Here is a 26,087-nt window from a genome sequence, read left to right on the forward strand (position 1 = left end):
ATTGTGCTCCTCTGACCAGGAGCACAGAAACCTGCCCTTTATGCAGGAGCTGAGGCACCTCTTCTCCCTCATGGTGGGGTCCAAGAGGAAATATGTGGATCCGTCACGAGCTGTGGAAATCCTCAAAGACGCCTTTAAGTCCAGTGAGTCACAGCAGGTAAGCCTCTCTCTGCCATACTGTTCCTTATCTGATGTTCCATATGTGTTATTGATCAATTTACCAGTTTAATTGGTATAGAGTCTTTGTCTTCTGTTATGTAAAGAAATGTCTCACAGTAGTTTTGAAAAGTTGTAAATGAATTGTCTACTTATCAAGACATTTGAGTCACTAGCAGTTTAACAGTCAGGCAGCAGCAATATCCAAGTAAGTGAATTGAAAATAGTCCAAATATTAACCTAGACTTAAAACAGAACATAATGAATATTTTAAAGAAGTCTCTGTGTTGTGTAAACATATCTACTGAAAGTAACGAACTAACCAGCTAGCCCCCCTCTGCTTCGTTTTACTGCGGAGGAGTGGAAAGTCCAAATATATGAAAAAATGCTGCCCCCTATTTGTCTTTGAGGTATGAATTAGAAACATGGCAAATTCCTGCACACAGCCACTTAACGTAATGTGACTAGTTCCTGTAGAAACACACGTGACAAATGTACTAAACTGTTCCATTCTTACACAATCATTTGCATGAAGCCAGTGTCGCTGCAGAGGTTAACTGAGGCCACCCCTCTGGCCTCTGTGCTCGTCAGTCATGTCGCTCCTCCGAGTATTAGTCAGGTTGGATATAGGCATTGACCTGAATTACCGTGTGGCATTGATGTCTATGTGAGAGTGGCCTTAGGGTATTCAGGTTCCCTTAGAAGTTCACCATCCGTGAACTCCTCTGCAAAGACCACTCATCTTGTAGCTGAGGCTCTGTGAATATTAGGAGTTGAGAGACGTGGCATTGATTTGACTGATTGGACTTTCTTGCTTGCAAGTCCTGTAGTTTAACGATTTGACCTCCATGTCCACAAGACAGTACTGTGATTGGTCTTGTTATAAGTATGTCTTTGTATGTTCTTTTACTCAACAGCAGGATGTGAGCGAGTTCACCCACAAGCTGCTCGACTGGCTGGAGGATGCCTTCCAGATGAAGGCTGAAGAAGACAGGTAAACATTGTGGGGGAAGAATGGATATACAGTGTCATGTAAGTCTTGCATGTAAGGACGGAATCTGAGATGCCTCATGTTTAACACCTTTTTCTTGTTGTCAGGGAGGGCGAGAAACCAAAGAACCCCATGGTGGAGCTTTTCTATGGTCGCTTCCTTGCTGTGGGCGTCCTGGAAGGTGAGAAGAGGTGTTAAATTAAAACCAATAAAGAGACAAAATAAAACAATGACAGTAAGATTAGACGTTTGGATGCTCTGATTACAGCAGCCAGAAAGCGAGCCAGTTCTTGCCCCTGGTAATGAAGAGTGACCTTGTCTTAATGAGATGTGGTCCATGCAATAGAGGAGAGCGGTTGCATTGATTGTGGAAGACCTTGATGGCTGATTGACATTGCGCTTATTATGCATGACAATACTGGCCCTGAGCCACCAAAAGCTGAGCCAGTGGACTCTGCTGCTCATAAAATGACCTCAATGCCTCATCTGCATGTCCGCTAGCAGCTCCTCTCCTCTTTTTTCTGTTTTTGGAAGGGGGGTTGGGGGGTGTGGGCTCTTATAAGGGAGCTACGTGCAGCCATTTATGTAGTTGTGATTGAGTGACTGCCGAGCAACTGAAAATCACATTGTTTTAAAACAAGAGTGAAGTCTCTGTAATTCCTTTTATTAATCTCCTTGCATTTCCAACTCTCTGATATGATGCATGTGATTCTCTGTATCTGTCTCTATCACAAGCCGTTTTCGGACATGAACTCTGGAGAATGTCTGCACAATTGGGTCTGAACTTTAGGCCTTTCACATATTAAAAGCGGATAGATTCTCAGGTCAGGCTCACTCACAAAACCACAAAAATCAGCAGAAAGTGCTCGCAGGCAGGAGGCGAGACATAACGTAAGAATTCCGCAGGGAAGATCACATGCTTTTGTTTACAGCACCAATCAACACCAGCATTAGTCTGTATCAACAACAGCTTTTGAATCTCGTTGACATGTTTGTTGAAGTTTTCTATATCTATGGTGCCTTGTTTTCAACTGGAGATATCTGCATTCTTTGTTTTCTAACCCAGAAACCCAGCTTTGAATAGGTGACCCACAGCTGCCTCATGGTGTGCACTGGCTTTGTTTTCAGTTCTCAGTTCATCTCTATTGTATGTGTGTATTTCAACAGGTAAAAAGTTTGAGAACACAGAGATGTTTGGGCAGTACCCACTGCAGGTGAACGGCTTCAAGGATCTTCACGAGTGTCTTGAAGCTGCAATGATTGAGGGCGAGATCGAGTCCCTGCACTCGGCAGAGAACTCAGCCCGGTCTGGACAAGAGGTCAGTGCTATTGCAGGATGACAACAGTTGTTTTGTCCAAAAAGACATGACATTATCATAAGTTATACAACATGAACTAGCTTTAGTTTTTCATCCTCAGATATAATACAAGAGTGAATGAGCAATAAATAATGACTAATATGACCATATGTTTATCGTTGGCATCTCAGGATGTATAATATTGTAGAGAACTCTGCCTGCAGACATTACTGAAAATGAATCATTAGACACATAAAAACAATCAAAATGTTGAATATTTTATTACAATTATAAAATATGAATTGCTAATGGCTTTCTGGCATTACATGATTGCTCAACACATCTAAAATCCTGCTCACAACTTTAATTTAAACAGATGAGAGGTTTCTGAAACTACCTACATCCAAGGGGCATGGAGAAGGCCAAAATTCCAAACTTGCCACATTATGTATTAGCTGTATGACAATAAAGTTTTTGTATGTACTACAAGTATAAGGCCTGTAGTGCTGACCTCTCCAAACAATTGTTAATCATTACCTATCATGAGCACTAAAGAGAAGAAAATCAGGTTAAATGATATGGGATTATGTGGTGGATCCTCTCCAAAGGTTTGACCCTCTTGCCCTTATGTGACACCTTTGCTATTCTGAGTCTGACCTCTGGTTAGCCACGGCCTTGCCCACCCTGTCCCTCAGCAGCTGGATGTAGCTAATTAACAGGCAAGTACACAGATGGGTATGGCACCCAGCCCTCTGGAAAAGCACCAGGCATGAGTATGTGGGGGGGGAGAGAGAGCAGCATTAGACACAAGGAGTGAGAGGGAGTGATTCTCATCATGCTGGCATACAGGGTTTCCTCCAGGAGAGTGGTCAGGGGAATTTTTATGTCCTCAAATCTGATCAGGCCAAAATTCATTTACCTTCCATGTCTAAGTGGATCATGATGACACACATATGCTTCCTGTCATGAAATGACCTTTGCTTAATATAAAATTCCGTAGGATTGAACTTCAACCAGCAAAATCTAAAGGTTTGAGAGGGGGTGGTACCTATGTCTCATTCGTAATTTTGGGGGGGATTTGCTTAATAACCTTGCAGCATGAGGAGAAATGCTATTTGGTTGCATCTAATTACAATGACAGAGATTAATGGCAGTAAAGAGTTTGATAAAAACAAATCTAATTTACAATTTTGTTGGCTGCTTTTTGCACACAAGTCTCTCAAGCTCCTCCACACATTATTCCATGTCCCCCCTGTTTTTTTGCTGGAGCAGAGCCTCTTCTTTGTCCTGCCAAATAAATCAAATGACAATTAGAGTGGAGTATAATCATTTAACTCAAACAAATCTTTGCCATGCACTAGACTCAAACATAAGAAAGTTTATCTCAACATCAGCATTTTCTTCCAGCACTGGTTCACAGAGCTCCCTCCCGTGTTGACCTTTGAACTGTCAAGATTTGAATTCAACCAAGCCCTAGGACGACCTGAGAAGATCCACAACAAGCTGGAGTTCCCCTCGATGCTCTACCTGGACAGGTGACAGAAATAATAACACGTGACTGTATTATGGAAATGTTTTGCCTCAGCTGTAAATGACAATCTCAAATCTATTTAAGACTGAAACATGTGTTTGTGTTGTTAGGTACATGGACAGGAACAGGGAAATAACCAGGATCAAGAGGGAGGAGATCAGGAGGCTTAAAGAGCATCTGACGCTCCTCCAACAGCGACTGGAGAGGTACTGCTTGTCCACCTCTGAATTTAGCCACAGTCAACAAGAGCCATGGAGAGTAAATTCTCCCTGACAGCGCTCATTATGCCCCCCCTCTTATCTCTCTCTCCCTGTGCTTGCTTCCATCCCGTGACACTCGCTGTTTCTCTCTGTTCCTTCTCAGGTATCTGAGTTATGGCTCAGGCCCCAAGAGGTTTCCTCTGGCAGATGTCCTCCAGTACGCCATGGAGTTTGCCTCCAGTAAGCCTGTGTGCACTTCCCCAGTAGAGGACATTGACACATCAGTGCCCCCTGGTGGCACAGCAGGACAACAGCTGCCCCCACCAAGGTAAGTTTCCAACATTACTGTCTGATATTTTCAGGCACAACATGGGAATAGGGCCTTGTGCAAGAACATTTCTGTATTCTCATCCTGAATTTCCTCTTTTCATTTGCCTGTGGCAATGTTCCAATAGATAATTCAAATCCTTTGGTAATCCAATCAGATTCAGCAAAGTCTTCACTGCACAAACACAAATTGCTTGTTTTAACTTGATGAATGCCACCTATTCATAAACGGGTGCACAATTTGAATTGTCATGTCATCGCTGTACAGTGACAGAAATAAAGAGGGAACTATGTGACATGAAGTTAGCTGCAAAATCATGTCTCAGTAAGGCACATGACTGACCTGGGCGGTGGTTTAGTCAACATGACGATCACAGATTGCAGGCCACTCACGGTTTCTGTTGGTACTTAAGAGAAATCTCAAAATACAAGAAAACGAATGAATAAAACATGTTTTAAAACATACATTGTACATTTCTATGTGATTCTTACATCAGGCAGTATTTTTTAGGTACTAGATTCTTTTAAGTACTTATTCTGAAGTATGAAGTGGAAACGCCTTTATTTTATATCAGTGATTTTAATGGAACAAAGTATTTCAACAGTGTCGTCACACACTATCTAGTATTTTATAAACCAAAAAGCTTTGACACCCCTCAACAATGATCATATTCATTTTTGTTAGTTAACAAATTTTGTTGTTGTCATACCATAGTCCCAGACCCATTTTATGTATGTATTTTGATTTTATTTTTAAACCTTGTTTTTAACCTCAGGACAGCCGAGCAGGAGTCCCTGCCCCCCCCAGAGAGCTCAGGCTCCGCTTCAGGTCCCACCACAGCTTCTACTGCAGCCCAGCAACAGAGAGTACCCATTCATAAACCCTTTACACAGTCCCGACTTCCTCCTGACCTGCCAATGCACCCTGCCCCGCGGCACATCTCAGAGGAGGAGCTGAGGGTGCTTGAGGGCTGCTTGCATCGTTGGAGGAGCGAAGTGGAAAATGACACCCGTGGTAGGTGTACCTGCTTTCCAATTGCAGCCCTTAATGTTTCCTCTGTTGTGACTCCTTCAGCACGATTTACTTGTCCATCACTTTCTGAGTAATGTCAAGGTAAACTTGAGATTGGTACTTACAAATAGATTTTATACGATTCTATTCTCAACAGATCTGCAGGGCAGCATAAACAGAATCCACCGAACCATAGAGCTTATGTACTCTGACAAATCTATGATGCAGGTGAGCACCAGTTTTCTGTAATCAGTCGTAATTGTGAAGCAAAAAACCATATCAAGTGCTTCATTTATAAATCAGCGTATTAAACCTATTGTGCTATTACAGGTGCCATACCGGCTTCATGCAGTGCTGGTTCATGAAGGCCAGGCCAATGCAGGCCACTACTGGGCTTATATCTACGATCCACATCAGCGCTGCTGGATGAAGTACAATGACATCTCAGTCACTAAGTCGTCCTGGGAGGAGCTGGTCAGGGACTCGTTTGGAGGCTACCGCAACGCCAGTGCATACTGTCTCATGTATATCAACGACAAGAAGCCCTTTCTCATAGAAGGTACCTGTGCACTTATGATTAGCTGTTTGTAGCATTTATGTGTATCTTGTGGCATGAGTTCTACCGTCATACTGTATGTACTTATGAAGGACAATTATAGTACTTCTGTACTAGTGTAACTCTTGACTTTTTGACCTCCAGTAGCTTAATCTCTTCATTCAAGGTAGTCAGGTTAACAGGAAGTTAGCTCTAAATTTGCGCAAATATTAATATATACAGGCTAAAAGTTGAGTTTTGTATGGATATTGGTAGGACGGCTGTCAAAGACATAGCGATTCTGCTAAAAAGCTGCAAATGAAGTTTAAACTCAACAACATAGCCAAGAGTTCAAATATCGTTATCTTTAAAACATTACATTTTATCCTCTCGTTTGTTTTCTAATAGTTATTATGTCACCTTCCTCACTGGAGTTCAAATAGTTTCATACCTAAAAATGCCTTACCTCTGAGCTTTTTGTTTTATCAATTCAGTAAGTAGAGCTGATTCCAATGAGTTTGAGTTTTTCCTCAGTAGGACAGTGGGCTGCTGAAAATGAAAAAGACTAAATCTTAAAAAAGAAAAATCTTCAGTTTATTGAGAGGGAATGATAATAAAATAGTTTGGATTCCATGTTTTGCAGAAGTTTATAAATGTATTGTCTCTCTCGGTTGTCTTTGCAGAGGAGTTTGATAAGGAGACGGGACAGCTACTCAGTGGTTTGGACAAACTGCCTCCAGATCTGAAGCACTATGTGAAGGAGGACAATGAGCTGTTTGACAAGGAGGTTCAGGAGTGGAACACCCTGCAGGCCCGCAAGGCCCAGCAGGAGAAGCTGGCGCTGGTCGCTGCGGCCGCCACTGCAGCCGCAGCTGCTTCCGCAGCAACCAGCAACTCCACCACTTCCCCCTCCCCTCAGCCCATGTGTACTGAATCAAGCCCCCCAGACAACACAGGTCAGTCATGACCCTCAGGATACTGAGCAGAAGACATCAATGAGAATCTATACTTGGTTTTAAGTAGTGGTCAGTTTTATAATCGTGGAGATGCAGACGAGAAACTACAGTGCGACAAGTTAATTCAATATACATTTTTTAATACTACTACAAATAATAATAATTTAATGAATGAAAGAGACAGGTAACGAACAATGAAAATTCATTAATTTTCTACTCGGCACAATGCCGATGGTGCCCCGCTCACGCTAATGCAGAAAGACTTACAACTTGCACTTTGCTGTTGTGACATTTGTGTGGATGACAGACTAAATGATTGTTTGTGTTAAAAGAAAATAGTTGAAATGGGAAGAGCTGTTTAATGCTGCATTGCTCTGATGGTACAGTTGTCCTCCCACAGTGGCCCAGCAGGAGCCAGAGTACATGGAGCAGCCGTCACCCACAGACGACTCCAAACACCTGCAGGAGGACACAGAGAGAGCCATCTCCAGAGCTGCTGCGGAGCAAGAGGAGAGAAGCCCCGAAGCATTGTTAAATGCTGTATGTAAAATACAGCATAAAAATATACCACTCTCACACCAAGTCGTTGCTACCCATCAGGTGCAATTGTCTTCAGTTAAATGTTAGTCAGGATTTTGTATGATTTTATTTCATCCTCTTTCATTATTTACACCTTGAGTTAATCATGGGTGGGGTGCCATTTTTCTTTAGAATGTTATTTTCAAGTTTAATTTGATTGTGAAAGGTGTCACATGTAGTGACTTGGTGGTAGGGACAGTTCACTGAGAATCTTTGCTGGACTTAAAGCTCTATGCACTATGGACCTTAATCGGGTCTTTCAGCCTGTTGGGTTTTCTTCACTGGCAATTTCACAACTTTATAAGCGGACGGAAAAATTCACATACGGCCTTACCAGCTGAGAAGTTAACAGCCAAGAAGTCCATTGAATTTTTTAAGATCTGGTGGAGACCAAACTAGAGCTTATAGCCTGATGCAAATGAATGATAGTTAAATCATAGCAACATCAAAGGTGAAAATATGTTGTGTTGTGTTAAGTGTATTTCCACTGCCCCCAGGTGAGCAAAAAATATATATTGCAGGTTAAACATATTCATTTGAGCAGTGGATTTTATGTCCCATTTTAACATTTAAATTGGAAAGGAATAGGAAGGGAGAGGAGGTACAAAACAAATACTTCCTTAAACCTAAGAAGTTTAATTTTGGAGGACGTGAATTTATCCTTTAATCCCTCTTTAGTGCTTATTCAAGTTTCCACCATCATTTCCAGAAGTGTTATCTTTGATTCTGAACAAGGAGGGTTATTTTATTTTATCTGTCAAGCTCTCTTTTCAAGAGGGAGACCATAAATGGATATACTTCATACTCGTACTGGAGCTGCAGTGATTTGGCCCCACATGCAAAAAGTTAAAGTTTATCGGAAATTATATAATTTCTACTCTGCTCCGTCCACAAGTAAAGGATTGGCGAACATACCCTAAGCTTAAGTTAGTCAGTAAACCACATTGAATTTTTTAGTGAATAAATTAGTTTATTGATTCAGTACTGTTTTGCCAATATCTCAGTTTTCCCTCTCTGTCTGATGTTCCTTGCCTTTGCATCACTTCTCTATCCTTCCTGTTTCATCTTTCCCATTCTCTCTACAGTCTGTTCCCCCTCCCACTTCCCCTCAGCCTGAGGTCCAGGTGAGCAACCCCTCTACCCCTCCTCCTGACCTGGTCATGGAGGATGAGGCCCCAGGCCAGCGCACCGTTGAGGTGGCCATTCCCAATGTGGGGACCTTTGTCATTGACTCAGAAGAGGGGGGGTATGATGACGAGGTAGCTCTTGCACAGATACGTCTCCTCGCCGTATTTTGTGCAATGTGCTGAGACACCTGTGCCTTTTTGATATATTCACATGGCTCTACCCAAGATTGTTCACACCTGAGAAAATCTGACACTTTACGTGGACTGATTTCCTGAATGGCTTGAGGTTGAAAATGCTGTGCAACCAGACTGACCTCTTTCTTGAGAGTTCTCTTCTACCCTCGTGTGAAAAGTCTCTTCTCGATTCAGTCTGCATCTTGGCACAAAGGCTAGTTGACCTTTGGTAGAAAACTCAGGAACTGTTTCTTCACATGAGTCACACAGTTAAATTAAAAAAGCCAAGAACACAGTGTCATGGCAAGTTATGAATAAACTGTTTTAATTTTATATCAAACCATTACCTGTAGACAAAAGGTAATGAGATGTTTATTACATTATGCGCAGATTTTTGAAATTGGCCTTGTCAATATTTGAAGATCAGTATGACCGTGTTCAGACTTGTGTCTCTGGGGATCAGTTCACAAGTGGGCAGCTTTAAGTTCAAGCGTGAATGTATAAGTTTTTCCCCCCAATAATTATTCAAGAGTGTGGTCTTTAAGTTTGAGAGCTGGATTTACTGACTTGACGTTCAGATTTTTAATTCCTTATCGATATCGAGTATTGGCGATTGAAAGATGGGACGATCTGACTGAGGTGAAGATCGCCCAACACTGATGTGCACAGTGCATTAATTTCCTCAGCCCTTCTCTCTGTCTCCCTCTCACTGACACACACACACACACACACACTTAAGGCTATGTTAGTCCTCTGATCATAAGTGGTCGCAGGAGGCACATTCTAGTACCACGTGTGAATTGACCTACTTAGAGCTGGCCATTTGTGATTGGATCACATGTGGATGGATGTTAATGCAAGCTGTGAACAGGGCCGATGTTCTGAACAGACAATTGCTGTTGTTAGTGAGTTTTCCAGCCTGTTCTCTCATGTCCCTGAACTTCTTGTTATGGGTCACACACGGCTGTTATGCTGCTGCCTCTGTTTTCTCACATTATCCTTGTGAGGATTGTGCATCTTGCCATTGAACCGGCCGTCTCTGTCTCTCACAGTTGTCATTCTAACAAATGCATGGACTGCTGAGTGATGCCTTGCATGCCCTGACTATGGTATGCTTTACTGTAGTGCCTCAGAGCATGTAACATAGACATTGGCCTTGCTCGGTTCGTCCCAAGGACCCATTGTTTTGTTTAACATGGTTCCTGCTCTCTGGGCAGGCGATGATGACCCCCAACATGCAGGGTATAATAATGGCCATTGGCAAATCCGGCTGCATACATGAAAAGAATGGGCCTGAGGCAGCCTTTTTTAAGGTACACACCATCTCTCCTCCACCGTCCCTCATTTCATCTCCACCTTCACCTGCCTTCCCCTTTATGTCGTTCAACTTCTTTGATGTTCTCTTGTTTACTTTCTCCTAGTGCGCTAGATAAATACTTATAAGTAGTCATAAGCACAGTAGTATAATTACACTGGCCTATGTTCAGCGGTGATTGTCTTTTCCAATTCTTGAGTCAGAAGATACAAGTGGAAATGTAACTGTAATATTTTGCTCAACTCTAAACTGCTTATGTTTCCCGGTGCCACAGTAGAGTATTTAAATCAGCCAAATACAGTCGGTAGCTTTAAGATTAAAAAAATCCTTGTGTTTTGAACTTTCTGCAAAGAACTTGTTCGATGGGACAACATATAGAGACTCAAAAAGGGTCATAGTTGAGGTTTATACAAACATCTAGTTGCCATATATGGAGGAAGACCTGTCTTCTTATAATTAGATTGCATATATTATATACATCAATAGGTATATGTGTTTCCTACCAAAAATATTTGACATATTTTATCTTCATGTACCATTGTAGATGCATCTGCTTTTCTTTGTGTTGCCGTCTTTCTCCTGTTGAGCTGTCGACTTTTTTACCCCAAATAGAGAAGATTATTTGTGTCTATGTTCTGTTGCCAAAAATTTAGCCCAGTATTTACAGAACCCGTCAGATAGTTGTGTATTTATTTGTGTTGCGTGAGAGCAGATTTTGTTTAGCATTACTTAGCCCCTGAAGTTGTTATGTTTTGCACAGCCATAAGTATAAAAAGTGTGCTGTAGTTTTTATAAAGTAGCTGAATAGGAAAGAAAAGATGAATTTAGTTTATCATTTAGGTCTTGAATGAAGAGCAAGTAAATAATTGTCCATGATCAAACCTCCTAAACCTCCTAAACCTCAGAGATGTAACCATGAACCATCACTACTTTGTCACTCTGCTCAGGCCATAAAGCTGGAGTATGCTCGTCTTCTGAGATTCGCCCAAGAGGACACATCACTTGAGAACGACTACCGACTTCAGCACGTCATCGTCTACTTCATCCAAAACCAGGCCCCCAAGAAAATCCTAGAGAGGACTCTGCTCACACAGTTTGCTGACAGGAACCTGGCATTTGATGAGAGGTAGCTCAGACTCTCTTACATTATGACACAACCTTGTTTTTACAACAAAAATCTCATATGTATATTCTGTGCTTTTCCATTGGTTGCCCTAAACTTTGTCACTTTCTAGACTTTATTTTTACAATGTCAACTTCTAAAAATGACCAGCAGAGGGTAGCAGAGATCTTTACTGACGTTGCTGCAGCCGTCAGTGATCGTGTCTCATCCGGACACTGCTTTCTGATGAGTCTTGCCTCTGTCTTTTGTTCCAGCACAAATCCTAAGACACACATTTCTTTAATACTGCTGGGAAATATCAAGATTCCCTCCCCAGTCATATTGTGATGCTCATGTCACTAGAATGTGTAACGCTCCTTACTAATTCTCCAAACTTTTCTACTACGCTTGTTGGCCTCAATCCATATTCATGAGTGAAAAATTGATTTCTCCCTTCTCCTCTATTTTGAGCGAGATAATTAGATTTATGTGTGCATGTGGCCTCAATAGGAGCCTCCGGAGGAGCGTTTCACTTCTCCTCTCAGTTCTAAAGAGTGATTCATTAGGCCACGTTCAGGCCTAGGGGCAGGGCGGACCGTTTCATCTCCTTAGTACAGCACGATGACTCACCATCTCCTTGTGTCCTCCTCCCACAGATGTAAGAGCATTATGAATGTGGCACGTGCCAAACTGGACCTTATTAAGCCGGAGGAGGTCAACATGGATGAATACGAGGTCAGCAGTGCTCTTTCTTCATCTAAAACAGTACACTTCCTTTACAGTAGTATCACACTTTGTCTGTATGACTTTTCCACCGACACAGACAATACTTAAATATTTCCAGTATTTGTGTCATTGAATTTCAAGGAACATGCTTTTATTAATTGGTTTGTGTACAACAGATGTGGCATCAGGACTACAGCAACTTCCGCGAGACAAGTGTCTTCATGATGACTGGCTTGGAGCTCTTTCAGAAGAGAAAGTATGTTGACACCTTTTTTGAGCTCCTCCTACACTCAAACACGGGAAAAAAAATAAATGAAACTCTGCCTCCAACTATCATCTTTGAGCTGTCACTCGTACATTTACTCTGATCCGATCTGCATTAGCCAGTGGGTGCTGAATTATCTCCTGCAGGGGGCAGCAGTTGGCTATCTGCGCAGCTCCAAGCTTTGTAGTTGTGCAGTGGGGTCATTGGGTTTATTTCCTCTGTAAATGGTTTGCTCTCTAAGTTCTTGGTGCAACTTTGATATTCATTTATGTGAACATAACATCTGTTTATCAACTTTGTTTCCTTCCCAGTTACGTGGAGGCTCTGATGTATCTGATTTACTCGTATCAGTACAACAAGGAGCTTTTGTCCAAAGGGCTGTATCGAGGTCATGACGAGGAGCTGCTGAGTTATTACCGTCGAGAGTGTTTGCTGGTGAGTTCTCAACACAGTGGTTTGTTCCAAACAACAAGTCTGATCTTTATTGTCGTGAGTGGATGTCATATTTCTCTTGTTTTCTTTGATCAAACAAAGTGATCACAAAGAGGGTCTGCTGTGGAACGGAAACCTTTATGTCCCGCGGCTCTTCCCTGTGATCGTCGCCTCTTTGTCACTCCCTTTCCTCTGTATCACACTTCCTCTGTCAAAGTGACCCAGCAAAACTAACATAGCCAGACACTTCTCCTTCAATCCTGAGTCGTGCTACTATAATCAAATTTCTTTTGCTGAGATATTGCTTTCGTTTGCTTGCTGCCCACAAAAGATTCCACTGAAGATTTTTCATCTGATTCTGACAGATGAAAATCCTTTCAGCGTTGCGAGCCCCCTTTTCATTTTACTCCCGCCGAGCTCCAGGCTGTGCTCTGGTATTATTGGTTAGAGCTGAGGGTATTTTGGTCTGATCAGCCTCGTACTGATCTTTAGCAGCCCCCTCGCTGCTGCACTCAGTAACCTTACACCAGCATTGTGCTCATAATGTAATCACTGGAGTGGGAATAGGAAGCAGGAGGGCCTGCGAGTGTAAACACATTACCATGAGACACAAGCGTGTCCTCAGCTAAACTCAAACCTCAGCTCTGCACAGCTTGATCGGCCATCTCAGATCTCTGGCCAGAACTTCTGGCTCCGTCTGCTCAGCTGTTTACCTATGGCTCTTGTTTTAATTGAAAACACTGCTAACATTGACACAGCTAATGTACTTGGATGTTTTGCAAATCCAGCATCTCACTCTTGATTCCAAACGGGCTTTCCGAAAAAGGGGTCGTTTCCTACGAGAGAGGAGGTCAGGGAGTTTGTCTGTGACAGCAAGGTGGCTCTGGCCAAGAAGAGGAAGAAAAGCTTGTATCCACATGTAAAAACGTCAGGACCCACTTACGCTCCAGTGGCTGTATGACACTCTTCATATTCGTGCTGCCAGTAGGATTACTGTTAGTACTTAAGCTGTTGAGAATTTATCTATTAGAGCTAATGGAAAACTTGACTCAAGAACAAAACAAGCACTGAGACATAAATGACTTAGATAAAAAATAACAACAAAGAATATTGTTTGGAGTAAAAACATTTACACAAGATAACACAAATATACAAAAGTTTGCAAAGTGGGTTCTTGGCCGAAACTCTTAAAGAAATGAAGACTTAGTCATCGTCATTGCCTTTGTCTGAAAGCTGTGAGGGCCACATGACCTTGGCTCTAGTCTCCATCTCAGGTTATCAATCTGTGAGACGCATCCCCTTCCAGGGGTACAGGGGAGACGTGAGGCAAATATACTGCATAAGATGAAAGGAACAGGTGCATGCTGGTGTTCTGAACACAACAGGAAGTTAGTCTTTTTTTTTTTGGCTCGCTGGTTTTTGGCTCCACTTATCAACTTGGTCAGCAGTCTGTGCAGTAGCAGTAGCAGTGGCTGTGACACAGCAAACAGAACCAATTAAGGTTGTGTAAAAATCCTCCAAGCGTGATTTGTGGCAGTTTTCATCAAAATTCACACTCATTCTCAGAGCTGCTAACATTTAATTAGGCAGAGTTTCGATGTTTCCACTTTGTCAATATGAAAACAAGTACAGGCTCAAAAGACTAGAATGAAGTTGAAAACCTCTGTTAATGCACTGATGCTTCCTGTTTACTCTCCCCATAGCTCTTATACTATGGGAGCTGAATCTGCAAATCTTTGACTGTGATTATCCCTTAAATGTAATCAATAATATAATTTTAGGAAATTACAAAAATGTATACATTTTACTGATTCATCTTTGACTCTTTTAAAACGTCTAATCACCAGTATCTTCCTTCCATCCATAGAAATTAAACGAACAAGCGGCCACCATGTTTGAATCCGGAGAAGAACCCGAGGTGACCACGGGCTTAGGAATCATGAACGAGCTGGTGGTGTCCTGCATCCCTCTGCTGCTGGTCGACGACACGGAGAGAGACCTACTGGCGGTGGAGGACATGAGGAACCGCTGGTGCTCTTACCTGGGCCAAGAGATGGAATGTGAGTTCCTGAGGGAGCAGATATTTCTGGAGAGTGAAGTCTTAGGTTACTTGTACATTCCTCATTGCCCCTGCCAAAGATCACAATAATCATGCCACTGCACTGTGCTTCTAGGTTGTGCAGCATTGAGGAACCTGAAGAAATGAGTCTTTATTTTAAAACATTAGACAACTGTAGAGCTTAACAGCAATATCTGCCTCCTTCAACAGATGTATAAAGACCCGTCGAATGAAAATCAGGTGTTGAACCTTGTCGACTTGTCCACATGGTTTTGAAATAAGCCGACAATACCATGGCTTCTTATTTCCAACTGGTAACTTCAGTCAGGGTTTCACCCCCCCCCCCGTCCACACACACTAACACACCATAGCATCAACTTTGTATAGTGAGGTTTCTATATTATTTCTGGATCACAAACCTCTGAGCAGAAGCTATGTGTGGCTCATTGGAAGACGGGCCGCTCAGCTGAGTGGAAATGGTGCTGTGGCCAATTTGAATATTCATAGATGATTAATTAACAAGGCTACAACCACATTACTATGTTTTAATTTGAAAACACATCAGCTCTGCTACAGACACATCTGGTATCCCACTATTCCACAGTGTTAGAGCAGCTAAAACTGAAACGATAGGAAACGCCGGGGCTGAATCTTAGTCTGGACGGGCAGAGACGTTTGGAAAAGATGCAGATAGATGATCATTTCATTGATGGTCAGAGCAGCCACAGAATTTCCCAATAATGTATTTAATAATTATAATAATCTAGAAGTATCAATAAATCTAAATTTAATTTTATTTGGCCCACGTCTCAGCAGATTACAGCAACAACCCTGCTCAATGCCATTTTAATATCTTTCTTGTTTAATATGAAAAGCTTGTAAGTATTCAAATATGTTTGGAAGGGTATAAGAAAGCCAGGAGAGTAACTTTACCTGCTCAAAAACCACAAGGAGATATTCAAAATGCTCCTCAAAAGAATGTGTTGGTAGAAAAGGACTGGAAATGACTCAGCTTTTATCAGTGCATTCCAGGATCAGTCCACAGAGAGCATGTTCTCAGAGTTCCTGGCCTTTGTTCAGGCAAATCACAATATTATCACCCAGACACCAATTCACCAGAGGGTCAGTCTGATCCTGTCCTGGAACAGGCTTTCAAACTGCTTGCCATATCACGTTAAATATTTCCCCTGTGTTCTCTGTGTTGCATTTTCATCACATTGTGCTCCAATGTTCATACAGTTAATCATCCCCTTTCTTTCCATCTGTCCTCCCCCTGCTGGCAGCCAACCTCCAGGAGAAGCTCACCGACTTCCTCCCCAAGTTACTGGACTGCTCCACGGAGATCAAAAGCTTCCACGACCCGCCCAAGCTGCCCTCCTACTCCACTCTGGAGCTGTGTGAACGGTTCAGCCGCATCGTGGCTGCCGTCAGCAGGATCCCCAGCGAGGGCAGATGAGCTCAGAGAGGCGGCCAGACACCCCTCCCTTTTTCACAGGCCCGACCCAGGGCAGAAATCCATGGACCTCTCTTAACCCATGCCTTCCTTTATAAATCAAGGGGTCACTTGCTTCTAGCTGTTACTCCTATGTTTCTCTTTTGCTGCTATAGGTTTTATCACAATAAATATGATTTCATTTTTATTTCTAAGCAAAACACAACGGCGGAAAGAAGCAGGAAGAGACTGTTGGGAGGGAATAAGTAAATATGAGAGGAGAAGTTGATGGGGGGGGTGGGGGGAGGATGGGGAGAATAACTGGGACTGCCAGCCTGCAGTGGTTGAAAGCACACTCCGCTTCAGGTTTGTTAAAAAACATGAGTTTGAGAGTTTTTCATAGTTTATTACTGTTGTTGTTGCTGTTTGATTCAAGCTTCTCCAGCCACGTTCATAGCCCTTTCTAAAGCCCCCTCCTCTGCGTGGAGAGGATCACCCTGCTGCTCGGCCTCCAGTTTGGTACAGTATTACCATGTTTTGTTTTATTTTTCTAAGGAAGTTAGGAAGAGAGCCTCCAGTTCTGTCAGCGGCTCGCAGGATCTCAAATGGGTCTCATGTCTTGGTGAACTGCAGCAGAGAGAGATGTTTAAAGTGCTGTGGTAGACGGCCACGGACCTCCTGTGGCTTGTTAATAAATTGAGAGAATAAAGTTTTATTTATGGCCCCTTTAGGCCAAATAAAAAATGCTTTGCCTTGCTGTTTCTTCACTTGTTCGATAATAACGGACTCTGACATTCAACCAGGGGCGGACTGGGGGAAAAAAGTGGCCCGGGAGTTTCTGTCAGACCGGCCCACTCAATACACGGCGGTGCGCATGCGTATAACTGGGTGCCGCGTTGCGTGTATGTATGCAAATCCAAATTCTCTACACTTCGGCTGTGTAAGAACCAATTTAGAGGTGTTTATTAATAAGGTGGAGATCTTTTCTTACTTTGGACTTCCGAAGTCTGTAAAACACATATTAAAAGACACTTAAAAAAAAATCGAAAAATAGTCACCATGAGTGTGAAGACCGATTGCGAGTAGCAGTATAAAAGCAGTCAGTGCGAATAGATAGGTATAGCTCTTGGAGAAAATTACGCTTGTGCCGCTGTTTCAACCATTGTAGGGCTGATGCGATGATGGGCGTGGGCCGGTACATCATAGTGATGGGCCGTTGGATTTATATTTTCGGCCATCGGCCCACCGGGGATGTCCCCGGTATTCCCGATGGCCAGTCCGCCCCTGCATTCAACACTGCACTGATCAAAGTCCTTGATTTGAGACTAGGGTTGCAAAATTCTAGGGAATATTCACAGTTGGAAACTTTCCATGGGAATTAACGGGAATATACGGGAATTAACGTGAAATTGTGTGGGTAATTTATACTAACTGTATTTACCTTGTCATATACAGACATAAATATAAACATTTGTTTTGTCATAGGCTGATTTGAGCCCTAAGGAAACTTTGGGCACTTGACTATATGCTTTTGGATCTGTGTCATTCTTAACATACAGTTTCAATCAGAAATATTCAACCCCCTCACCTCAATAGACATTATAGTGATGTGGATGACAGATAATGACAATAAATGACAAAAAAATCTCATCAAACAACAAAAGATATTTATTGATGCGTATTTTAGTTATTTTGACAACAGAAGTTGACTTAACTTTGAAGTTCAAATGAAAAATGTAACTCTTTCAACACATGTGCATGGGCAGTATTATTCAACCCCCCAGCTTCAGTACTTTGTGGCGCATCCTCTAGCTTTTATAACTTCTAAAAAATGTTTTCGGTAAGTGCGGACAAGCTTCTTACACCTCTCGATTGGAATCTTTGCCCATTTTCCAAGTGAAAAAGCCTCTAGATCAGTGATGTTTGGTGGCTTCCATGCTGCAACTGCCTTCTTTAAATCCCACCAAAGGTTTTCAATCAAATTTGAATCTGGTGACCGTGAATGCCACTCCAGGACGTTCCAGGATCTTTTTCTCAACCAAGCTTTGGTGGACTTGGAGATTTTGCTTTGGATCATTGTCTTGCTGGAAAGTCCAATGATCACCAAGGTTTAATTTGTCAACAGAAGGAATCACATTCCTCTTTAAAATGGCCTGGTATTTCTGTGAATCCATGATGCCATGTACACAATCAAGATAGCTAGTTCCTGCCGCAGAAAAACAGCCCAATATCATCTTTGACCAACCTCCATGCTGGACTGTGGCGATGGTATTCTTCTGGTCATAAGCCTGTCCTTTCACACGCCAGACATACCGCTGGTCCATATGTCCAAACAGTTCCAGTTTGGTTTCATCAGTCCATAGAACTGTCACCCAAAACTCTGTAGTCTTATCCAAATTCCTCCTGGCATATTCTAGTCGACTTTTGATGTTGCTTGTGGTCAAGAGCTGAGTGCGTCTTGGAGCCGGCCATTAAGTCCTTTATTATTCAGTGCATGTCTTATAGTTGCCACTGCAGCACTTGTACCAGCCTTCATCAGGTCATCCTGTAGGTGTCTTACAGTCACACAGGGATTTATCTGAGTTGTTCTGACTAAGTTGCTGAGGGTCCTTGATGAAATGCTGGGCTTTCTTCCACGGCCAGGCATGTTTGAAGCTGCTCCATCAGTTGTAAACTTCCTTATAATGTTCCCAATTGTGTCTCTTGGAATATAATTTTTTTGGGAATTCTACTTCTACCCAAGGCCTTTCAGGTGTGATGAAATAATCTCCTCTCTCAGCTTTTGTGTAAGCTCCTTTGTCTTTCCCATGATTGCAACTCACCTTGAATACCTTCATGGGTGGGGTTTATATATGCATCACAGCTGAAGCAAATGAAGGATCAGTATAGAGTTCCAAAGGCTTAATAATGTTTCAACTCAACTTTAGGACAAAAAAAACGGTCAGACAGCTTTAAAAACAACAATATTATATAGGGGTTGAATAATTGTGACATGGCTATCTTAACAAAATATACTGCTACACACAAATACTACATCATGCATTTTCCGTGTTGATTTTCTTTATCATTCAACTCATAAAGAAGGCATCCGAAGCAGAATCTTGATCAAAGAACAAGATTCTGTCTACTTTAATTGATAAATCCTTCAAATCTTTGGGGGGTTGAATATTTCTGATTGCAACTGTAGGTCTTTGCATCGTATTTGCAAATGTACACAGCCTTTCCTTCTACATTGGCTGGGGTGAAATGTCTCCACACATGAGATAGTGGAAGTGTTCTGTAGGATAAGATGAGAAAAAAAGCTTGTAAAAAAACACTAATGCATTGCTAGAGATATAAATAGTTGGAATCGTCTTTAAAAATATTTTACAATTGATGGATAAATGAATAGAAAGAGGCTAGATGGCCACATGAACCATCCTCAATCAGAATGTTAATATATTTTCCCCAGTAATATCATTTAAACCTACCTGACTAGTCCTGCACACTACAGCAGGCCTCAATAGCCCTGCTGTAGTGTGCAGGATGCCTGGAATTATCTGTGCATGTGATGGAGAAACGCACAGTGGAGGGTTGAAATTCACCAAGCAGCATGTGCTGCATTCCATACATCTTTAATATAGAGTTTTGAATGATGTTTTGCTCAGCGTTTAATTTGCGTATATATATTTTTTCAAAATTCCCGAGCTGAATATTCCCATGGAAAGTTTCCAGAAAGTTTACGGAAATTTACCGGAAAGTGTCCGCCCCTTTGCAACCCTATTTGAGACATTAAGCTGAATAACAGAGCGACTTACAGAAAGGGATGAGAGAATAGGTTCAGTGTCACTTTGACATTAGCTGTCGGTCTCAAACCTCCATTATTCACTGTGATCATTTAGCTGCCATTGTGAAGTTTATTAGAATTTCATTAACAATGCAAAATCCAAAGATTACTAGCATTTTGCCCAATAATAACAATATAGAACAGCTTCCTCTCTAGCTGCTTTGCAATTGCTCTTTTTTAATAATACATTTTCGTCTAATTTATCTGCAGTGAAATTCATTTCCTGGAACATGGATTACTTCAATCAATCCATGTGACGAAGATAGGAAATGCCTTTTCAAAACATTGGTGCCAGCACCAGGCAGACGGTCACATGAACGTTACCTTATCTAATTGAATACTGAAAATATGAGTGTTTCTCCAAATTTAAACATAGCAGCGTAACCAGTATTCTAATCTAATACAGTATCTTTATCAGCGAGTTTTACATTCTTATTCATGTGCACACATCTCTGTACATGTTTGTTAATTCACTAGATGATTATATCTGAGCTGAGGCTTTATTCATTATGATTAAGCTATTTTTTTTTTCTACTCAAAGTTGAAGAAATCAATAATCCAGAAAGACATTCAATAAGAACCTGCCATCTGAAGAGTTTGCAATTACAGTTAAAAATCTCCAGAAAAAAATACAAGTTGATATTAACTCTGCACTGAGATGTGGAAATATTGTGGACAGTGGGAAATTTATAAATATTTAGGCAATACAACTTTTTAAATACCTGGATCAGTCACTTTGTAAACAGGAATCTATTGGAGGGATGATACATACACATTTTATTTCCCTTTTAAGTTGTTGCTCACTTTTTTTCTATTGTAATTTTGCATTTTAATAATGAAGTCATGAAGAATTAACAGAACATTGTTCCAACCATATGATCATAAATTAATGTATCAGTCTTTAGGTAGTGTCTATTCCTTTATGATGCAGAGATACCTGAAAGGGCCATATTTGAACTATAGGCATTATTTGATGGGGAATTGTTTTCAGATCAATATAAGCTTCATATTGTCTCTAGGATGTTGGAAAAGTGTCTATTGGACCATATGTCTCTTGACCATGACTTTAACCCGATCAGATCCAAGAGTTCATCCTTTGAAGATACACACAATTAATAATCACAACGAACCATAAGTTGTTTATTTTCATACACACAGACCCTGGAGCTTACGCAAGAAGATGTCTGTGCTGCTGGAACATAAGACTTGGACCACATGATGTTGATGCTGGGTCTCTGTTGACTGAAGGCAGACACAGATCTGAGTTTCGAAGGACGGATAACAACCCAAACTTGTGCACACACTGGAATAACTTCAAGCTGACAGCAGCCGTACGTGTCTGATGGTCTGTAGCATTTACACCGTGTCTGTCATTGGCTCGGGGTGAACTTCTGCTGACAATTTGCGATTGCTTGTACGATCCTTCACGTCTCTGTGTACCACTGGGCTGTCGGCTGGCAGCTTCTCTGCTCTGACCTCCTTTTTAAATCAGCAAGCCGCATTTTCAGCTCTTGAAACACTTAGACTGTCAACCCTGGTGAGTACTGGTATGTTTGATTTGTTCCTGCGCATGGGCTCAAGCTTTTTTATGTTAAAATGTTCCCATCTCAACCGTGTTGGTTTTCAGATCCTGTCATAAAAATACAGCTTTGTAAAAAGCTGTATTTTTAAAGTAAAGTTTGGATCAGAAAAATATAGTAATATATGATATATCAGATGACGTTAAACTTGGTGGATGTGGAGCTATATAGTTCATTTACAGTTGGGTAGTTTATATGTGTTTGGGGGCGGGCCACAAGATAAATCTCAGGGTAGTGAGATGACTAATAAGTGAAGAAAGACAAAAACTAAAGTTTAGACACATGAATGCTGATTTAAAGGAACCATGTGAGAATTTAAAGGGAAATCACCATTTGTTGGAACTGCTAACAACTCGCAGACATCTGGAAAGTAACATTTTGTTTTTGAAAGTGGTCAGAAGCCAAAAAGCATTGGAAACCACTGATTTAATCATCAAAGTGCAAAGTGTCATATTAAGATCAGCTTGTAGTTTCCTTAATGTCGAATTTTTCAGCAAAGTAACACGCAACTAAAGTTTTACTGGAGTAAGAAATACAACATTTCTCTCTAAATCATAAAGGAGACTAGACAGGACATAGCAGAGCAAGTTCATCCACTAGGGCCCAACAGGCCCCTTCTATCAAACTGTACCAAATGTCACACACGCACAGATATCAGTTCTCTAAATGTGCCTGGTTTTTAAATATAAATATTTAAAAATGTCTTTTCTCGTAATGTTTATGAAAGTGAACAAAGAAATCCTGGGTGCGCCCTCTAATCTGGATCACCACCAAACTTGAATAGGTTCTTCCCTGACGCATTCCAAATCCTTCCACAAGGTTTCCTGGTTATCCGTCCAATAGTTGTTTACCAACAAACAAGCAAACAAACAACACGGGTGAAACCATGGAGGTAAATATGACTTATGTCCCCAAAAGAAGATTCAAATTCTGATTAAAGAGTAAAGTATTTGAGTAGTTACTTCCCCCCGCTGAATATTAAAGGGATAGTTCACCCCCACAACCAGCACAGTGGTGAGAAGATAATGAGTGAATTTTCATTTTTGGATGAACTATCTCTTTAACTAAATCTCTAAGTGTACTGGTAATATAAACAAATCAGATTCATCCTGACATCCCACATTAAAAGGCTGATCTTACTATTTGCCCGCTCACTCACATGTCGTCATTGACTACATACAGCTGAAGTAGTTTGTCTAATTACAGTCTTTATACAAAGGGTCTGATTGTTTGCAGAGAAGTTGTGAGTAGCCCTAATGCACATTCAGGTTGTTGTACATTTCCATTCACTATGTGAAAAGCTCCAGCCTCACACCCCCGCCTTCTGCTTGTCTCCATCAGTTCAGCTTGTCACTCCTCTGCAAAAACCAAAAAGGGAAACTTTTACTCCAGCCCATCTTGTCTTCAGTCTTTTTACACAGCGCTTTGTCCACTCAGCAGGGTAACAACACAACAACACAATTGTTTCAATGTTATTTTTATTATCCAAGTCACTCTATTAATAGGCCACTGTTGACTTTCTCTCAAATTAGTTTTATTTTCTCAAAGGGCAGACACAATTAGTGACTGTTCCTCGTACAGATCCTTCGCTGTCAGTGCATCTCCACTCTCTGTCCCTGCTGCTACCAGTGTGGAGATCAATAATCCACTACATCTCTGCTTATGAAGGAATATGCCTTGGAGATTTACAATAAGAGAGACTGTGTCTTGTCCTTGTTTTACCCTCGTTCTTAAAATACAGAGGCAGGAATCTCATAGACAACCTTCGGGTACAGATATTCCACTTAACACCAGTTAATTGGGGACAAAAGCTGGGAACAGTAGTCATGGTGAGGGTAAGGTCAATCAACTCAAGCCTGTGTAACATCCCCAATAGTGAACTGTGTGTGTGTGTGTGTGTGTGTGTGTGTGTGTGTGTGTGTGTGTGTGTGTGTGTGTGTGTGTGTGTGTGTGTGTGTGTGTGTGTGTGTGTGTGTGTGTGTGTGTGTGTGTGTGTGTGTGTGTGTGTGTGTGTGTGTGTGTGTGTGTGTGTGTGTGTGTGTGTGTGTGTGTGTGTGTGTGTGTGTGTGTGTGTGTGTGTAACCACCTTGGAGTTGGCCTTCTGATAGACCCATATACGCAGACTTTGTTGCGCTGCAAATATTTATGGGACACTCACTATAATTATTGGCAGCGGTATCCCCTAATTTGACTCATTATTTCCATTGACTTGAAGTGGGGCGTGGGGCCAAGTTCTGGTATGATTACAGAGCAGAAGCAGTGGCAGTTTATACAGTCCATGATACTGATGGACAGGCTTAATTGGTGGTTTGTGCTGGTTTCCCAACAGCATCCAAATTTAAGCCCCACAGACCCCATTCATGACCTTCCTTTTTTTTGTGGCGGGGGGCTAAAACAATATAAACAGCCTTGCCAAGTCCTTCTAATTATATATTCAATGAGCATAGTAATTATTGGAACAAGTAGACAAACACTGACAAATACCGCTCAGTGTGTTCTCATTAAGTCTGACATTTCTACATTTTACAGTAAACACAGAACTAGAGCAGTTTCTGTGACAATGTGACGGTGTGGTGTCTTCCCACAAAGCCACTGAGTTCCCAGAATCCCACAGGACACACAGGTGTATGTTGACTTTCCTACGCTGTGATCGGGGCTCGGAAGTGGAGGCCTCAGATTTCCCATGCAGGTAGGGGTTAAATTAGTTGAAGTTTCTGAATGGTTGTTTGTCTCTGTGACCCTCAAATGATAAGAGGTATAGATAATGAATGTATGGATGGATGGATTGCACATATGTGTCCAAGTAACCTACAACTGTATATCTGCTGATAAGGCGGCCTCCTGCAGGATCTGGTTAGAAAAGGCAGAAGTTCGTTCAGTGGAAGAATGATGAATGCAGGTAATTATCTCAGGTTATAAAAAAAAGCATGATAGGGCTTTTAAATTTTTTGTTTTATCTGAATTTCCAACAAGTATTAGCGACGTGTTGTGACACCATAGAGACAACGTGTGGGGAATGATAAAGAAGATGACGGGAATAAGACAGGAGTCGGGGGAGCCAGGACTGGAAAATAACTTGCATATGTTTGCCGAGGCTCTGGGTGAGGGTCAATGGTCTGGAAATATGTCAGGAAAGGAGATAAGAGGAATAAAAAGAAAAACAAGTCAAGCAAATAAATAATAGTTCAGAGAGAGAGGGAGAGAGGGAGAGAGGGGTGATGCAATTAATACTCCCTTCACACTAATGGAAATGAAACGGGCTGTGTGCACATCAGGACTAACTGCTCCAGGAACAGATCTGTACCACACTGAGCCATATGTCTCATGTAGCATGTAGAGGTGATATTACATTTCCACAACAAGGTTTGGCAGGAAGGAACTTTTCCACAAAGCTGGAAAGCAGCAGTTATCCTGTAGTGCCCATCAGGAAAGCAGGAAAAGATCTCACCACATCTCTAATTATGGACCATCTGCACTGACTTCCCACACGCGTACCATTATGGAACGTACTGGATGATTATTTTTTATTTGTAAGAGAGGAATCTCGTCAGTGTGTTTAGAAAAAGAAGTAGAACCTTGAATCTATGCCTCAAATCCAGATTATCTGTGTAAATGCCCGGCTGTATCCATTATTGCAACTCTGTCCTTTCTAGTTTTCCCCTCAAGCTTCTCCATAAACTTCAACTGGTCCAGAACGCAGCTCACTGGATCGTCACCAGAGCCTCCTCCAGAGAACTCATTGCCCCTGTGCTCCAACAGAGAGTCAGCTCCCTGTCAAACCTCATATCGATTAGAAGATTCTCCCTCTTCCCTTCAAGGCTGTCCATTAGCTCGAACCTCAACACCTCTTTACCTCGTACTCAGGATCTTCCTCCTCCCTCCTCCTCACCACTCCTCCTCATCGCTTATCCTCGATGGGTTTAAAGTCTCCTCAGTGTTCATGCCTCTGAACCTGGAATTGTATCTCATTGTATATTTGAGCTGGTGTATCATTGTCCGACAAAAAGATTAATATATAGGTTATATAAAGCTGATAACTCCTGAAAACCGTGTTTTACCTTCACCTTGATAATGTGATAATTGTGTTAATATTGATTTTTAATAAAATTTGTTTTATAAGGACATTTTGATCACCTGAAGATGAGAGCAGTATTCAAATCAACACACAAATAATGATTAGTGCTAACAGGTAGGGGAGATTAAATATAGGACAATGCTGTCACAACTGACACCTCTGCATCTGTCACCTGTTGAGCTCTCACTACTTTACAAATGTAAAAAGATAATTATTTTTTATTTTACAATGTACACCTGGCAATATTGGCCCAATCATAAACAAGTGATCACACCTATGTTAAAAGTGTCAGTGGCTCAAGATGGATACTATTCCTGAGACTGCACATCCCAGGGGTTATTTAAATCAGCAGCACCCATGTATACCACAGAAGGTGAAAGCCTTTGTTA

At 41.6% G+C, this 26,087-nt stretch overlaps 1 protein-coding gene across 4 annotated transcripts in view; it reads left to right on the top strand.

The window, feature by feature from the left end:
- usp25 (ubiquitin specific peptidase 25) overlaps window positions 1-16,963 on the top strand; it is a 29,977-nt gene extending 13,014 nt beyond the window's left edge. For 2 of the 4 annotated variants that reach the window (XM_062405869.1, XM_062405870.1), the window contains exons 7-26: window positions 20-157; window positions 1,074-1,150; window positions 1,255-1,328; window positions 2,315-2,466; window positions 3,853-3,980; window positions 4,087-4,182; window positions 4,340-4,504; window positions 5,280-5,518; window positions 5,673-5,743; window positions 5,846-6,074; window positions 6,734-7,006; window positions 7,407-7,546; window positions 8,671-8,844; window positions 10,104-10,199; window positions 11,149-11,327; window positions 11,960-12,038; window positions 12,206-12,285; window positions 12,606-12,729; window positions 14,594-14,786; window positions 16,069-16,963. In XM_062405869.1, coding sequence (XP_062261853.1) covers window positions 20-157; window positions 1,074-1,150; window positions 1,255-1,328; window positions 2,315-2,466; window positions 3,853-3,980; window positions 4,087-4,182; window positions 4,340-4,504; window positions 5,280-5,518; window positions 5,673-5,743; window positions 5,846-6,074; window positions 6,734-7,006; window positions 7,407-7,546; window positions 8,671-8,844; window positions 10,104-10,199; window positions 11,149-11,327; window positions 11,960-12,038; window positions 12,206-12,285; window positions 12,606-12,729; window positions 14,594-14,786; window positions 16,069-16,241 — 2,880 coding nt within the window. In that variant the 3' untranslated portion in view covers window positions 16,242-16,963. The remainder of the gene's footprint in view (window positions 1-19; window positions 158-1,073; window positions 1,151-1,254; window positions 1,329-2,314; window positions 2,467-3,852; window positions 3,981-4,086; window positions 4,183-4,339; window positions 4,505-5,279; window positions 5,519-5,672; window positions 5,744-5,845; window positions 6,075-6,733; window positions 7,007-7,406; window positions 7,547-8,670; window positions 8,845-10,103; window positions 10,200-11,148; window positions 11,328-11,959; window positions 12,039-12,205; window positions 12,286-12,605; window positions 12,730-14,593; window positions 14,787-16,068) is intronic. The other 2 variants (XM_062405871.1, XM_062405872.1) reach the window with 1 other exon arrangement.
- The last annotated feature ends 9,124 nt before the right edge of the window (window positions 16,964-26,087 follow it).

Source organism: Platichthys flesus, chromosome 15, assembly GCF_949316205.1.
Source record: "Platichthys flesus chromosome 15, fPlaFle2.1, whole genome shotgun sequence".
NCBI classification, from domain to species: Eukaryota; Metazoa; Chordata; class Actinopteri; order Pleuronectiformes; family Pleuronectidae; genus Platichthys; species Platichthys flesus.